Source organism: Trachypithecus francoisi, unplaced genomic scaffold (assembly GCF_009764315.1).
Source record: "Trachypithecus francoisi isolate TF-2019V2 unplaced genomic scaffold, Tfra_2.0 Lachesis_group21, whole genome shotgun sequence".
Classification (NCBI taxonomy): Eukaryota; Metazoa; Chordata; class Mammalia; order Primates; family Cercopithecidae; genus Trachypithecus; species Trachypithecus francoisi.
Genome location: NW_022681467.1, coordinates 45790294 through 45807708, shown reverse-complemented (window position 1 = coordinate 45807708; position 17415 = coordinate 45790294). Strand labels below are relative to the sequence as shown.

Sequence of the window (17415 nt, the reverse complement as noted above, 5' to 3'; positions counted from 1 at the left end):
CTTAGGAATTAATCCAAAAAGTGAAAAACTTTTACAATGAAAACTACAAAACAGGCCAGGCTTGGTGGCTCCTGCCCGTAATCCCAGCACTTTGAGAGGCCAAGGTGGGCGGATCACCTGAGATCAGGAGTTCAATACCAGCCTGGCCAACAAGATGAAACCCCGCCTCTGCTAAAAATACAAAAAATTAGCCAGGCGTGGTGGCACTCACCTGTAGTCCCAGCTACTTGGGAGGCTGAGGCAGGGGATTCACTTGAACCTGGGAGGCGGAGGTTGCAATGAACCGAGATCATGCCACTGCACTCCAGCCTGGGTGACAGAGCAAAATTCCATCTCCTAAATAATAATAATAATAATTAGTGTTGGTGTAGAGAAATTGGAACCCTTGTGCACTGTTGGAATATAAAATGGAACAGCCAGGCCGGACATGGTAGCTCATGCCTATAATCCTAAGACTTTGGGAGGCCAAGGCAGTTGGATCACTTGAGGTCAGGAGTTCAAGACCAGCCTGGCCAACATGGTGAAACCTGTCTCTACTAAAATGCGAAAATTAGCTGGGCATGGTGGCACATACCTGTAATCCCAGCTACTCAGGTAGCTGAGTCAGGAGAATGGCTTGAACCTGGGAGGCAGAGGTTGCAGTGAGCCGAGATCACACCACTGCACTCCAGCCTGGGCAGCAAAAGGGAAACTCTGTCTCAAAAAAACAAACAAATAAATAAATAAAATTTAAAAATGGAACATCCAGAGTGGAAAACAATATGGCGGTTCTTCAACAAATTAAACACAGAAATTACCATATGATCCAGCAGTTCCACTTCTGAGTATATACCCAAAAGAGCTGAAAGCAAGACCTTGAAGAAATATTTGTACACCCATAATCATTAGCAACAGTATTTACGATAGCTAAAAAGTGGACACGACCTGAGTGTCCATCATCATTGATCACAAATGAACAAACAAGCAAAATGTGGTCCTTCAACCTTAAAAAGGAAGTTCTGACTCAAGCTATAACGTGAATGAGAGAGAGAGAGAGAGAGAGAGAAGAAAAGAGAGAAGAGGAGAGAAGGGAAGAGAAGAAGAAAGGTCGGCTGCTTTTAAAATGAGCTGACCCTGAGCCAGGCTTCTAGGAAACAGAAGTGACTCAGCAGCGGCCCCACCCTCAATTCGCATAGGGAGACATTCCGGGGCAGCCTCCTGCTGACGTGTCTCAGCACATAATCACAAAGAGCCAATCACGCATGAGTCAAGCAGTTGTATCCCTAAGTCATAAAGCAGCAGCTGGGCCCAAGATTCCTGGCATCCTTCCAATCCCACCTCCCCCGCCCTAGTTACCCAGGAGCAAAAGAAGCAGAGGGAAGCAACACAGCACAGCGTGACTACGTGCTTGATCTGTCTCTTCCTAATGAGCATACAGGTTGGTTCCAGTTTCCAGCGATCCTAAACACACTTGGCTGGACCTCCCGGTGCCTACAGAGGTGGGATTTTGCAACATAGGTTGGGGGAAATGGAACTGCTAGGACGAATTGTACATCCACGGGAGCTCCATTGCAACAGAAAAAGGCATGCCTCTTCAGTTTACTTACAGGTCAAGATTTCTTTTTTTTTTTTTTTTTTGAGACGGAGTCTCGCTCTGCCGCCCAGGCTGGAGTGCAGTGGCCGGATCTCAGCTCACTGCAAGCTCCGCCTCCCGGGTTTACGCCATTCTGCCTCAGCCTCCGGAGTAGCTGGGACTACAGGCGCCCGCCACCTCGCCCGGCTAATTTTTTGTATTTTTTTTAGTAGAGACGGGGTTTCACCGTGTTAGCCAGGATGGTCTCAATCTCCTGACCTCGTGATCCGCCCGTCTCGGCCTCCCAAAGTGCTGGGATTACAGGCTTGAGCCACCACGCCCAGCCCAGGTCAAGATTTCTAACCTTGGCCCCACTGACATCCTGGACTGGGTCATTCTTTATTGTTTGGCTGTGGGGGGACTGTCCTCTGTAGGATGTTTAGCAGCATCTGTGGCTTCTACCCACTAGATGCCAGTAAATCACCACCCCCAGTTGTGACAACCAAAAATTTCTCCAGACATTGCCAAATGTCCCCTGGGAGTCAAAATCACCCCAGACTGAGAACCACTGCGGTAACTACCGAGCCTATAAGGAGGATTTCTAAGCACAGATTCTTTAAACAGATTTTATGTGTTATTGACTTTCTTCTCTTTGGGCAGAAGGACATTTTACCTCTTTAGAAGGGGTGCAATGACATTGATAGTCACTAGTTTAAGAATACGAGATGTCCCTTGCAAGCAGACTCAGAGAAAAAAAAAGGGGTCTCAGGTCCTAATTGGGATAAATAATAAGATTTGAATCTGAACAATAGAAATTAAGTTATAGGCCAGGCACAATGGCTCACGCCTCTAATCCCACCACTTTGGGAGGCCGAGGCAGGCAGATCACGAGGTCAGGAGATCAAGACCATCCTGGCCAACATGGTGAAACCCCATCTCTACTAAAAAAAATTACAAAAATTAGCTGGGTGTGGTGGCGTGCGCCTGTAGTCCCAGCTACTCGGGAGGCTGAGGCAGGAGAATCGCTTGAACCTGGGAGGCGGAAGTAGCGGTGAGCCAAGATCACGCCATTGCACTCCAGCATGGGCAATAAGAGCCAAACTCCATAGGAAAGGAAAGGAAAGGAGAAAGGAGAAAGGAAAGGAATTAAATTATAACATTGCACCAATGTGACATTTTCTGATCTTAAAAACTATACAGAGTTCCTGTAAGAGAATGTCTTTGTGGCCGGGCGCGGTGACTCAAGCCTGTAATCCCAGCACTTTGGGAGGCCGAGACGGGCGGATCACGAGGTCAGGAGATCGAGACCATCCTGGCTAACACGGTGAAACCCCATCTCTACTAAAAAATACAAAAAACTAGCCGGGCAAGGTGGCGGGCGCCTGTAGTCCCAGCTACTCGGGAGGCTGAGGCAGGAGAATGGCATAAACCCGGGAGGCGGAGCTTGCAGTGAGCTGAGAACCGGCCACTGCACTCCAGCCTGGGCGACAGAGCTATACTCCGTCTCAAAAAAAAAAAAAAGAAATACACACTGAAGAATTTAGGCTAAAAAGGCATTATGATGTCTGTAACTGACTCTCCAATGGTTCCGAAAAATAGTACACACAGAGAAACAGAAGGATAAATCACGTGTAGCAAAATGTTGATAATTAGGGTATTGAGAGTTTATTGTACTGTTCTTGCAACTTTTCTGTACATTTGAAAAAAAATTGAATTATTTTTTAAAGGCATTTTTTAGAAACTCACCTATGTTTTGTTCTAGTTTTTACAGCATAGTTTTAATCTGTCATTCCCACCTGCTCCCAGGAAAAGGAAACACATCATTGTATGATTGTGCTCAGGATCTAGGCACAATCAGGGCACAGTCCCAAGAGGCTTCCAGAAACAGGTTCTCAATATAAGTGTGGCAGGCAGGAATATCTCTTGAGTATTTGTAAAATGCCTGGAAAGAAATTCCACCAAACATTAACAGTGGGTGGTCATGGTCCTGTTGTCTAATAGTCTCCGCTCTGTAACCACCCTCTCCCTGCACCTGCCCCTCCCCAGTTTTGTTCAAAGGTCTACCCCTTCCCCAGGCAGCCCAGGTGCCTCAGGGAAGTGACCCCATTCCCTGCCCCACCTTGGAGGGCTGGATAAGTCAAAGGGTAATCTTATCCCTCTGCTAGTGAGTACAAATGAAGTCTGTGGGCCAACAAGGAGCAAGGAGCAGTTTCCTGGAAGCCCTGGGCTGATGTTTGACTTGCTCTGAGATAGAATAAATGGGAGAAAGAGACTTTATGGGACATCTGGGCCTAGGGCTCCTAGATGCTGTGCTGAAAACACCGCGGACAGAAGCTGGTCTAACCTTCTGGATGATAAGAGCCCAGATGCAGCACTGAGATGCCGCAGCCAACAACCAGCTATCTGAATCCCATCTGAATCCCATGTCACCATGAATGAGACCACCTTGGCCTGGCCAGCACAGCTGAAAGCCAGAAGCAGCCACATGCACAAGCCCAGGTGAAACCCACAGAGGAACCACCAGCCAACACATAGAATTGCAAGCAGTAACAACTCAGTGTTCTTAAGCAACTAAGATTAAGACAACAATTTTAAAATGAACCAGGCCCGGCTAGGTGCGGTGGCTCATGCCTATAATCCCAGCACTTTGGGAGGCCGAGGCTGGCAGATCACCTGAGGTTGGGAGTTCGAGACCAGCCTGACCAACATGGAGAAACCCCGTCTCTACTGAAAATACAAAATTAGCCAGGCATGGTGGTGCATGCCTGTAATCCCAGCTACTCGGGAGGCTGAGGTAAGGTTATAACATGGCCTGGCATGCAGTAAGTGCTCAATAAATGTTCACCATTATTGTTGATCATGCATTTCCGATCTCGTCCCCTATGCCATTCACTATGAGGGCTCGTGATGACAGGCAAGAAACAAGTAATTTACTAGGGAAATAATTGGGGAACTCTCAGGAACACCAGGATGGCTAGAGAGCCTAGGAAAGCAGTTTGGACACTGGAGGCCAAAAAGAAGGACTCGTGCCTGCCATGTGTGCGGCAGAAGCTTCCGAGTATCAACTATTAATAATATTTTCCTTTCTTATTATTAATAGAACCCCAGCTTTTTAGTTGGTCTCCACAGAGGACAACTACGTTCTCTAGCCTCCTGTACAGCAGAGAGTGCCATGTGACTAAGACCAAGTTCTAACCAGTGGGATCAAAGCAGGGAAATGTTGCCTTCTTTACCACTTCCTGCTGGCTGGAATATGACACAATGGCTGGAGCATGAGCGACCTTCTTGGGCCCTGAGGTGGAAGCCACCTGTTGGTTGACTGACCAGATGGTGGAGTGACCAGATAGAAGGGGCCTGGTGATTGTGGATTCTGCCACACTACCTCTGGTCCCCTATATCTACGTGAAAGGAAAAGAAATGTCTGCCATGTTTGTGCATGTGCGTCTGTGTAGTGTGTGTGTGTCTGCCAAGTTTGTGTGTGTGTCTGTGTAGTGTGTGTGTGTCTGCCAAGTTTGTGTGTGCGTCTGTGTAGTGTGTGTGTGTCTGCCAAGTTTGTGTGTGTGTCTGTGTAGTGTGTGTCTGCCATGTTTGTGTGTTTCTGTGTAATGTGTGTGTGTGTGTGTGTGTCTGCCATGTTTAAGCCACTATAACTTTGGCATATCTGTGGCTTATAGTCAAATCTAATCCAAACAAATGCACCTCTATGTCGCCCTCACAGATAAGAAGATCGATGCAAGGGAACCGCAGTTGTGGCCATAACACAAAGATAGCTTCAACCACCACCAACATGGATTGAGCTCGGCCCCACCCTTCGTGGCCTCCTGGCCTTTTATTGCCCGCTAATTCCTCTGGATTCCTAATGACTCCCATTCCCTGCATGCACATCAGGTACAGTCACACCTCCTGGCCTTTACTCTTGCCATACCCACTGCCCAACTTCCCTACCTTATCTTTTGTTTTGTTTTGTTTTTTGAGACGGAGTCTTGCTCTGTCACCCAGGCTGGAGATTAGTAGCGCGATCTCGGTTCACTGTAACCTCTGCTGGGCACGGTGGTGCATGCCTGTAATCCCAGCACTTTGGGAGGCCGAGGCAGGTGTATCACCTGAGGTCAGGAGTTCACAACCAGCCTGACTAACATGGTGAAACTCTGTCTCTACAAAAAAATTAGCCAGGCCTGATGGTGCATGCCTGTAATTCTAGCTACCGAAAAAAAAAAAAAAAGGGCAGTTCTGACATGTGCTACAACATGGATGAACCTTGAAAACATTATGCTAAGTGAAAGAAGCCTGACACAAAAGTCTTCATATAATTATATGATCCTATTATATTGAAATGTCCAGTAGAAGCAAGTCCTTAGAAGTAGAAAGTAGATTAATGGTTACTAGGAGCTGGGGAAAGAGGGAAGTGAGGGAGTAGCTGCTAATGGATATGGGGTTTCTTTTGGGTGTACTGAAAATGTTCTGGAACTAGATAGTCATGATGATTACACAACTGTGTGAATATACTAAAAACCACGGAATTTAATAGGGTTCACTTTATACTTTAAAAGGTATGAAATTTATATCTCTTGGCTGGGCATGGTGGCTCATGCCTGTAATCCCAGCACTTTGGGAGGCCAAGGCGGGCAGATCACAAGGTCAGGAGTTCGAGACCAGCCTGGCCAACATGGTAAAACCCCATCACTACTAAAAATACCAAAATTAGCCAGGCATCGCGGGCACCTGTAATTTCACCTACTCGGGAAGCTGAGGCAGGAGAATTGCTTGAAACCAGAAGGCAAACGTTGCAGTGAGCCGAGATCACACCACTGCACTCCAACCTGGGTGATAGAGCTTGAGACTCCATCTCAAAAAAAAAAGAAAAAGAAAAAGAAAAAGTAAGTCAGATCATATCATCATGTCATTCCTCTACTCAAAACCCCACAGGGAAGGGACCTGCCAGTTCATTTTAAGTAACCGGCTCCCCCGTGCCCTTTAGGTCTTGGATCCAATGTCATCTTCTTAAACAGGACTTCCCTAACCTTCACCCCCACCTCCCAAGAAAGCAGGGATTCTGCCATGCTCCCTGCTGTTTCCCTGGGTCAGGTTGATCCTTAATAAATGTGTTCAGTGAAAGAATGAAGGAATGAGTTATCTCAGGCAGTCTGTCCATCAACCATCCGGTGCTGGCCACTGTGAGGGTCTCTGGACACCAGCAGTAACCAGCCACCCTACCCTGTTTGGAGGCTGTGGGATGCGAGTAGAGAGCTTTAGAAGGTGTTTACCTGAAATCTGACAACCAGCCCCCACCAAAGCCACCAACCCCCACTCCTGCGCCCCAGCCTTAGGCTCCTGGGTTAAAAAATCCAACTGTTGGATTAACTGTGCTGTTAATACATGGTGCAAAACCAGCCAGCTTCACCAGAATTCACCAGGACTTGGGTTGCAACCCGTCCCTGCCACCGAAAGGTGGCTTTTCCTTCCTAGGAGGAGGTGTGGGAAAGAAACAGAGGGAGCATAGGCCTGGTGGGGAACACTGGCTCTCTATGGCAGGAATACTCAGGAAACAGCCCTGGGGTGACTGGAGTGCAGGAATCCAGGACTTAAACCCTCGGAGAAACTGGATTCTGGAAAAGGATCTTACCTCACCTCTCTGCTCCCCCTAGCACCTCTCAGGACTTTCCACAGCCTCTAGGGAGGCTCCTATGTGATCTCACTGTATGGAATTTTTTTTCTTTTTTTTTTTTTTTGAGACCGAGTCTCACTCTTGTCACCCAGGTTGGAATGCAATGGCACCATCTCGGCTCACTGCAACCTCCACCTCCCAGGTTCAAGTGATTCTCCTGCCTCAGCCTCCCGAGTAGCTGGGATAAGTAACCTGGCTAATTTTTGTATTTTTAGTAGAGACAGGGTTTCACCATGTTGACCAGGCTGGTCTCAAACTCCTGGCCTCAGGTGATCCACCGGTCTCGGCCTCCCAAAGTGCTAGGATTACAGGCGTGAGCCACCGCATCCAGCCTGTATGAAATTTCTATGAGCAATTATTGCATACTTTGTTGTCGGTTAGACCTGGGGTAAATCCCTGCTGCTGTCATTTATCTGCTGAAGTATTAAACGCATCTGGCTGAGCCTTAATTCATTCATCAGGCATTTATTGAGCTTCTACCATGTGCCAGCCCCAATCTTGGCACGGGGGCTCCGCTGTGAACAAAGCTGTTCTCTGCCCTCAGGAGCTTGCTCTCTGATAGGAGAGACAGGGACTGCAAGCTCAATCCCCACCACAAGCGCTGTGAAGACAAAACAGGGTGATGTCACAGTGACTGGAGGAGGGGGCACCTTTGAGCAGGGTGGTGGTGGTGGGGCTCTCTGAGGAGGCAATACCGTTGGTGTTTAAGAGTCAAATAAATGTTGCTCGTCTAGCTCTTGGTCCAGCGCCTGACAGATATTAAGCGCTCAGCAAATCTCATAGTGACTCTAGCTGTCATTTTCATTAGTTGACTGTCCTCTCCACGGGAGAACATGAGCTGGGGAAGATGCGGGACAGGCTCGAGGTTTCTCCTCTTTGGGCGCACAGCACAGAGCTAGCACAGAGCTGGCACACAGCTGATGGACGCACGGCCCCCGAAACCTCTGCACACAGTAGGGCTTGATAAACCAGCCTACTGTCCATGGGCCTCGCTAGGGAGCATTGTACAAAGCACCCGCCAAATGCTTCCTGGCTTCCGCCCCGGCCCAGCGCCGTCCCTTCGCGTTCCTTGCACACCGTGGGCGCTTAACGCTGCGGGCTCAAGAAGTGCCCATTTCTGGTCCCAGCCTCGGCCCACTGCAAGGGCCTGTGAACCGAAGCCTAGGTGGGCGGCGACGCGCCGCGAGCTCCGGGTGGGCTGGAGCCGGGAACCCGGCCGCGGCTGAGCGGGTCAGGCGGGCACGCGCCTCCGCCCCACGCTTCCGCGCCCAGCTGCGTCCAGCTGCGACCCATCCTCCGGCTCGCGGCGGTTGGCTGCGGCTCAGAGGCATCCGATTGGCCTGCGCGGCTCCAGCGCGAGCCCCGATTGGTTGTGACGCGCGGCCCGGCGAGGACCCCGCCCGCGGCGCCGCCGCGCCCGGCGCTGGGCGGTCATTGGGCGGCGTGATCTCGCCGCGGTTCCGCGGCCCTGCCGCCGCCGCCGCCGCCGCCGCCGCCGCCGCTAGCAGAGTGCAGCGGGCCGGTCGGGCGAGTGGCCATGGCGGGCGCCGAGGATGGGCCGGGCCAGCAGCTGGAGCTGGACGAGGACGAGGCGTCCTGTTGCCGCTGGGGCGCGCAGCACGCTGGGGCCCGCGAGCTGGCTGCGCTCTACTCGCCAGGTAAGACCTCCGGGCCCCCCTCCAGGCCTGCGGTCACCAGCCCCCGCTGTGGACAGCGACCCCAGATTGGAGCCCCAACCTCGGGCCCAGATGCGGAACTCCAGCCTGGGTGTCTAACTTGCAAATAGCGCCCCTAAGTTCGGGGACCCCACCCCAGCGTCCTTTCCAAACCCAAGCCAGAACCTTGGCCCGGGGGTTTCCTGGCTGCAAAGACACTCCCCAGTTCAAGAAACTACCAGGAGCTTCCTGGGCGACAAATGGAGCTCCCATCGGACCCGCAGATACGGAATCCTAGCCCCGGGGCATTCTTGGTTGCGAAGAGTGCTCCTAGACTTAGAACCCCACCCCCTCATCCCTGCAGGACCCAGTCCAAGCCCAAAGCTGCCCTTCAGCTATAAGCACTGCCTTCAGGCCCCTAAAAGTCACACCTCATCCCAGGTTCCCCAGATCTGGAATCTACACCCTAGTGCCTCCTCTGTGCCCTAGCCCAGGCCCTGGGCTGCAGACAATGACCTCACTTCCCTAACCTGGGAATGTCAGCCCTTCTGCCCAGGGAACCCTAACTCAGGGGCTTCCAGCTGCACGGTACCCCCACACCCTTCCCCCAAAACCCCATCCTAGTGATAGCTTCAGTGGCTACAGACCGATATCCTCTCCTCAACCCTCCAATGGGGAGCATCAGTCCTTAACCCATATTCCTGGATCCCAGGCAGTGAAGGGACTGAACGTACCCCAGTGTAAGCTCCCCTGTACATAAGCCCCAACTCCAGCTCTTGACCTTTCCTCACGTCCTTGTATTCGCCCCTTCCTTAGGACTTGGGACTGGAACCCCCATATTCCCCAGACCACATCACAAGTTGGAGTTCACCTCTCCCTCTGCCCCTTTCCCTTGGGCCACGGTTTCTCCCTAGCTTCTTCCTGCTTTGCTCACTGTATATGCTCTAGCAAGCATGCTGGGGCACCCCCACCTTCTCTGACTCCTATGTTGAGCCTTAGGAGTTTTATTGTTTGGCTTCAGAAGGGCCCTGTGTCCCCAGGGGTTAAGGAAGCGTCTTTGAGAACTCCAGATTCAGGTTACTGGGAGGCACCTCTGCCTAGGTGTCACCATCGCATCAGCTTTGTTTGTCAAACATTCTTCCTTTTGCTGTGGGGCAGCCACCAAGCACCACACGCAGCCCTTGCCTGGAGTGGGCCTGGGTCACTAGCACCTTAGCTTTCCACCCTCACTGGCCCGGGTTCCATGCTGTCTCTTCCTTTAAAGGCGGCATGGCCATGGGCCATTTGCGATTCCTCATTGGGTCCTAGACCACTCCATTCTCTGTATGTGATTTTTTTACTCCTGACTTGGGCACCTGGTCCATGCCACTATGGTTTCTTCAGGCCTGTACCCAAGGCACCCAGCCTACGGACTTACAACCTCCTGCTCTTCTGGAGGTAGGCCAGGGTTAACATCCTGACTCTATTACTCAGCTGTATGACCTGGTCCAAGCCATTTTCCGTCTCTGTTTCCCCTTGGTTTCCTTGCAAGTTAAAGTTTATCTGCCCCTTTGTGTTAGGAAGTGGAAATGAGATGGTCCACTGTGGTGCAGCGCCTGGCATTCAGTAGGCACTCCCTGTTGTTCACAGTAGTCTGACCTTTGCTGTGGGGGATCCACCTCATTTCTCTGGTCCTCAAACTTCCCACCTGGGAACTGGGGATAAGGATTCAAGGGCCTCTCTCTTTAGTGTCCAGCTCTGCCTGCTCCTGTGAACCCTACCTACTTTCAGACAGCCCAAATCATTCCCAGGCATTCTGAGCCTCCCCAGGGATTGCTGTCTCCTCACCCCACCGCGATCAATTGCGTATTTGTCCATTTCTGGTTTCCCCAAGTGGGCTTCACTCTCTGAAGAACAGCCATGCCTGAATCACAGTCTGCAGACAGCCTGGTGCCCCAAATCTGCAGTCAAGGCCTCTTATCTCCTCCAGACCTGGAGGTAGGGGAGGAGACTTGCCAAACTGGTTTCTCCAACTTCCTTTCCACTGGCCTCTCTGCTTCTATCCGCTCACTGTGTGATCTTGGGGAAGTACTTGACCCCTCTGGGCCTGATAAAATGAGAGACCAGGCTCAATGCATATTGAACACCTATCTTCTAGCCCGTGTTCTAGGCTCTGGGGGCAGAGTGGTGAACAAGACAGAAAAAAATGGAGCTGGCCGGGCACGGTGGCTCACACCTATAATCCTAGCACTTTGGGAGGCCGAGTTGGGTGGATCACTTGAGGTCAGGAGTTCGAGACCAGCCTGGCCAACATGGAGAAACCCCAACTCTACTAAAAATACAGAAATTAGCTGGGCATGGTGGCAGGCTCCTGTAATCCCAGCTACTCGGGAGGCTGAAGCAGGATAATCTCTTGAACCCAGGAGGCGGAGGTTGCAGTGAGCCAAGACTGCGCCACTGCATTCCAGCCTGGATGACAGAGCGAGACTCTGTCTCAAAAAAAAGAAAAAGAAAAAAACGGAGCTGGCATTTTAGTAGATAGCCAGGCAATAAACTTGACAAATAACTGTCTCACATGCCCAGTGGTGGCAAGCGCTGTGGAGCAAATATATAGCAGGAGAGGGGGACCTGAAATGTTGGGGACGGGATGACATTTTAGGGAGGGGGCGTGAAGGCCTCCCTGAGCAGGTGACATTCGAAGGGAGGCCTGAAGGGAGGAAGGGCCGAGGGAGGGAGCCCTGAGGATATTTGGAGAAGGGTTGGTCCAGACCAGGGAAACAATAAATGCAAAGACCTTGAGGTGGGAGCTTGCCAGTCATATTTAGGGAACATGGAGGACACACGTAGGCTGGAGGGAAGAGTGGGAGAAGTTCCTGGGTTCTAGGAGCGGAATGTTGGAGATTACTGGGGCCGGAGGTGGTTTGGCACTGTGACAGTTGACAGTCATAATCATAGCAATCAACATAGCCAAGTGATTGAGCCCTCACTGTGCTGGCATGTTCCTCATCTGCTCTCAGTGCATCCCTACTGCAACTGTGTGAGCTGTACCCTGATATTAACCCCATTCACAGAGGAGGAGGCTGCAACCCCTCCCAATCCCCACCCCATGCACGCTCTTCCTAAAGCTCACCCTGATTGGGGTTAGGCCCACATCTGCCCTCGCCTGATGGGAAGGCCAGCAGGACAGGGACTGAACCTATTTGGTTTGCTTGAAGTGCTTGGCCCCTCACGAGCACCCAGTCCACTTTTGTCGGAACGTTTCCTGAGGCTTAGAAAATGGGAGAGACTGCCTGAGGTCGTAGGGCGGGGCACCCGGCAGCAGCGGGCCTAGGCCTGGAACCCGGGACTGGGGAGGGAGTGGATGCCCTAGGTCCTATGTTCTTACTCTTCACTATGGAAGTCAGCCAGCCAGGGGTGAATGTGTGGGAGGCGGGGGCGAGTATTCCAGATCATCAGAACAGCATGTGTGCAGGGCAGGTGGCAGAGAATGGGCCTCTGTGTGTAGGGAACTGTGAGTAGTTGTACCAGAGCAGCATGGGGCTGAGGGAGTGGTGACAGGTGCAGCAGGGAGGCAGCCGCAGCCTGATTCTGCAGGCCCCAACTGTCTGGCCTAGAGGTTGAGCCCTGGTCCTGTGGGACCTGGGAGCCATGAAGGGTCCTGTTCTAAGCTTGAGTTTCGCAGCAGCAGCCCACCTCATGCCAGATGTCAGGATTTGTGAAGGGCCTGGCCAGCTTGGCAGGCCGGAGGGTAAGGCGGGTGTCCAACTTCCCAAAAGGTCCCAGCTGAAATCTGGCCGTGTGTGTGCTGCTTCTCAGGTGCCCCAGGTTTCAAGGGTGCAGCCTGAAGGGTCCTTGATCCACCTGTCCCCAACCCAGGCTGACTGTTGGTGCCCCCTGCCCTGGGGATTACAGAGGCTCTTGGCACCGGGGGAGGGAAAGGGTGGAGGGTGTCAGGAGTACTGGGTGAGAGTCCTGGCCTGTATTCCCGAAGCTGAGCCCAGGGGTTCACAGTCCCCCAGATGGGCCTTCTGTTTTTGGCTCATTTTGTCTGTTTCTCATCTTTGTTTCTTTCATTTTTTTGGTTTGTTTTTGAGACAAGGTTTTGCTCTGTTACCCAGGCTGGAGTGCGGTGGAGCGATTGTAGCTCACTGCAACCCGAAACTTCTGAGCTCAAATTATCCTCCCGCTTCGGGCTCCAGAGTGCCGAGATTGCAGGTGTAAGCCACCACGCCCAGCTAATTTTTATTTTTATTTTTGTAGAGACAGGATCTGGTTGTGTTGCCCAGGCTGGTCTCCAACTCCTGGCCTCAAGTGATCCTCCTACCTTGGCCTCCTAAAGCACTGGGATTACAGGCATGAGGCGCGACACTCAGACTGTTTCTCATCTTCCCGTGGCTCTGATTCCTTATTTGTCTCTCATCTCATATTTGTCCCTCTGTCCGTCTCTCATCCCCGCCTTCTCTTTACCTCTTGTACCCCATCTCCCTGAGGCTGAGGGTCTGCTGGAGGCCAGGGGCCCTCCGAAGTTCAGCTTATTTGGGGCTTGTCTCTACCTGGAACCAGAAGAGTTGGTCCCGCCCAGCCTTTTACTGCAGCCTGTCACTTGGAAAGCAGGATGACAAAGGCATGATCCCAGCCCTCCCCTGCTCTTCCTAGCCCTCCATACCTACCACACGAGGCCAGCCCTTCCTCTGGCCAACAAGTGGCCACTACTATTGGCTCAGATCTTCAACCCCTGCCAAGCCAGGGGCTGGCTCTAGAAGCAGGACCTCAGCACTACAGCCCCAGGACAGCCCAGGCCTCCTGTGTCCTGAGCAGCCACACTCCCCGACCCCGCTTCAGTCTGCCCATCTGTTAAGTGACACAGTTTAGGCCAGTTGATCCCACAGGCCCTACCAGGCTGATGGTCCATGCTGTGACTTTGGCAACCCTCAAGTGACTTTGGACAAGTGCCTTCACCTCTCCAGGCCCAGCTTCTCTCTCTGAAGGATGGGACAGAGGGTCCCTAGCCCCAGGAGGTGATGAGGGGTGCTGAGGTCACCTTAGCCCTGTACCTGGCATGTTCTAGTTCCTCAGTGAAAGCTACTTAGGTTGTGTATGTTTTTACCTCCCCTCCCAGAGATGGAATCTCACTCTGTCACCCAGGCTGGAGTGCAGTGGTGCAATCTTGGCTCACTGCAACCTCTGCCTCTGGGGTTCACACGATTCTCCTGCCTCAGCCTCCAGAGTAGCTAGGATTACAGGTGCACACCACCACGCCTGGGTAATTTTTGTATTCTTAGTCAAGACGGGGTTTCACCATGTTCATGTTAGCTGATCTCTAACTCTTGACCTCATGATCTGCCCGCCTCAGCCCCCCAAAGTGCTGGGATTACAGGCATGAGCCACCACACCTGGCCATTGTGTATGCATTTTTTATGGATCAGAATTAAGGTATTTGGTCCGCAGAAGGATCCAGCTTCCAGAGGCCAAAGAGAGATGGAGTTTAGATGGAAAAATATTCAGATTTCAAGGACATTCTCCATGGCGTGGGGAGAGAGCTGGATCATCTTTGGTTTCAGGACAGCCCTTAACGTCCAGGCTAACATGTCTCATTGATGAGTCTGGGATCCAAACCCAGCTCTGAACCTGTCTCCTTGTCTAGGAAATGAGATCACTCAGTTCCTTCCTTGAGGGGCTGATATTTGAATGAGAGACTGTGCCTCGGGCTCAAAAACTCAGATGACTACAGGGGCCCAGCCAGGGCCACCACGAAATCTGGCCACCCAGTGTGAGACCCCAGGGAAGGGAGAGGACCAGGGTGAACCTGGAGCTCATATCCCATCGGATGGGGGCAGCTATTACTGTTCAGGCCTAGGGTGGCCAGAATCCTGTGTTATTGAGGGAAGCAGGAAACTAGGAATTTTACATGATTTTCAAATTTAGTTCACTTTTTAAAACTGAGGGCAAAATGTCAGAGGGAGCCAGTTTGCAACGTCTCCGATATGGGCCACACCCCAGCACATGACAGGCTTCAGTGGGTGTCAGCCATTGTTAGGGTAACTTATTTGATTGTGTTGCAGTTGGCTCTGCCCACTTCCTGTCCCAGTGTGCTGTGGGGCAGGCAGGCAGGTCCATCGGGAGGGTTCACTTGTTCTTTCCTTCTCGCCGCCTCTCCATGTCCTCCCACCTCAGCCGCTCGGGGCTTTCTGCTTCTGAGCCCTGGGCCTTGGCTACAAACAAGAACCAGAAAGGGGAAGGCCCTGCTAGGCCTGATCATAGTGATCCCCAGGCTGGGGCAGCTGCCGGGCAGTGGGGGTGCTGCGTGGCTTAAGGGAAACAGCCCTTGCCTGAGAATTGGGAAACCAGGAGATCTAGGCCCCTGTGACCTCTGCTATGTGACCTCTGTTGAGGTCCTTTGCCTTCTTGGGCTTCAGTGTCCTCTTCTGTACAAAAGAGACCAAAGGGATGTAACCCTGGTGTCTCCCCTTCCCCTTCTGAGCCTTGGTCTTTTCATGGGCCAGGGGAGGGCAGCTGTCCTGATTCTGGTTCGGGGTAGGTCAGGAGCAGCTTGCTGTTGTGTGACCTGGACAAGGCCCTCTCCCTCCCTGAGCCTCAGTTTACCTATCATGACAAATGGGGAACCCAGTACTTCCTTCCCAAGGTATGTCGGTGAGTGGCACCCAGACACAAAGCTGTGGAGTTGTTCGTTAGGATTGTGGTTGGGAATTTCATTCCCAAATGCTCATTCTGCAAGCATTTACTGAGTGTCAGGGCCCTGGTGAGTGAGCCAGACGTGGTTCTGGGCCTCCCGACTTCACATTTAGGTAGGGGAAGACAAACGTAGACAAGGCCACAGGCATGAGCGATGGGCCTCGTGTTGGGGGAGTGTGGGGTCAGAGGACACATCATGGATGGCTTCCTGGAGATGGAGGTTTCCAGGGTGAGATCGGCAGGAGCAGTGTCAGGTGCACAGGGAGTGAAGGGAACAGCATGCACAGAGCCCTAAAAAGAAGAGAGGATGGACGCGGGAGGAGCCCTTCTCACCTGCTCTGGCCCTGACCCCTTCACAGGGACCTGCCTGGCCTCGCTGCTTAAGGGGGCCTGGACTCCTGACCCAGAATGTCATCAAGGTGATAGGGTGATGGGGAATAGAGGGAGGGACCAGGGGCAGCAGGAACAGGATGGAGCGGGGCGAGAGCAGGATCTTAGGAGCCAGACCTCTGGCCATGGAATTCTGGTCTCTGCTGACTAGTTGGGTGGCTTTGGGCTACTTCCTTGACCACTCTAGTGGTCAGTTTTCTCATCTGCAAAAGGACATCACTTCAGCAGGCGCCTGACATGTAGTAACTTGTCAGTATATTTTAAACACCCATGATCAAATTATTGTCATTAAAGGTCTTCTCTGCCTTATGGAGCAGCTGCCTGGGGTATACCCTAGTCACATGTTCTGTGTCACCCACATGGTGTTTTTATTACCTTTAATTTTTTTTTTTTTTTTCAAGATGGAGTCTCACAGTGTCACCCAGGCTGGAATGCAGTGGCACAATCTCGGCTCACTGCAAGCTCCACCTCCCAGGTTCATGCCATTCTTCTGCGTCAGCCTCCCCAGTAGCTGGGACTACAGGCGCCCGCCACCATGCCCAGCTAATTTTTTTGTATTTTTGGTAGAGATAGTGTTTCACCGTGTTAACCAGGATGGTTTCGATCTCCTGACCTTGTGATCTGCCCACCTCGGCCTCCCAAAGTGTTGGGATTACAGGCGCGAGCCACCGCGCCTGGCCTTTTTTTTTTTTTTTTTGAGATAGAGTTTCGCTCTTGTCACCCAGGCTGGAGTGCAGTGGCGTGATCTCAGCTCACTGTAACCTCCGCCTCCTGGGTTCAAGCAATTCTCCTGCCTCAGCCTCCCAAGTAGCTGGGACTCCAGGTGCCTGCCACCACATCTGGCTAGTTTTTGTATTTTTAGTAGAGACAGGGTTTTGCCACATTGGCCAAGCTGGTCTCAAACTCCTGACCTCAGGCGATCTGCCCGCCTCGGCCTCCCAAAGTGCTGGGATTACAGGCATGAAACACTGCGTCCAGCCATATTTCCTTTAATTTTTAAAATTTTTTGTTTTGTTTTGTTTATTAATAGAGACAGGGTCTTGCTCTGTTGCCCAAGCTGGTCTTGGACTCCTGGGCTCAAGCAGTCCTCTGGCCTCAGCTTCCCAGAGTGGATTACAGGAGTACGCCACTGGGCCTAACCCCTTTTATTTATTTTATTTTTATTTTAGTTTTTATTTTTTGAGATGGAGTCTCACTCTGCTGCCCAGGCTGGAGTGCAGTGGTGCCATCTTAGCTCACTGCAGTCTCCACCTCCCAGATTCAAGTGATTCTCCTGCCTTGGCCTCCCGAATAGTTGGGATTACAGGCACCCACCACCATGCCCGGCTAATTTTTGTATTTTTAGTAGAGATGGGGTTTCACCATGTTGGCCAGGCTCATCTCGAACTCCTAGTCTCAAATGATCCTCCTGCCTCGGCCTCCCAAAGTGCTGGGATTACAGGTGTGAGCCACCGCACATGGCCCCCTTTTTTTTTTTTTTT

General features: G+C 51.9%; 1 protein-coding gene across 2 annotated transcripts in view; it reads left to right on the top strand.

Moving 5' to 3' along the window:
• The first annotated feature begins 8617 nt into the window (after window positions 1-8617).
• TMEM189 (transmembrane protein 189) overlaps window positions 8618-17415 on the top strand; it is a 30519-nt gene continuing 21721 nt past the window's right edge. Inside the window, exon 1 of one of the 2 annotated variants that reach the window (XM_033186713.1) lies at window positions 8618-8875. In XM_033186713.1, the coding sequence (XP_033042604.1) occupies window positions 8755-8875 (121 nt within the window). In that variant the 5' untranslated portion in view covers window positions 8618-8754. The remainder of the gene's footprint in view (window positions 8876-17415) is intronic. The other variant, XM_033186712.1, reaches the window with a different exon arrangement.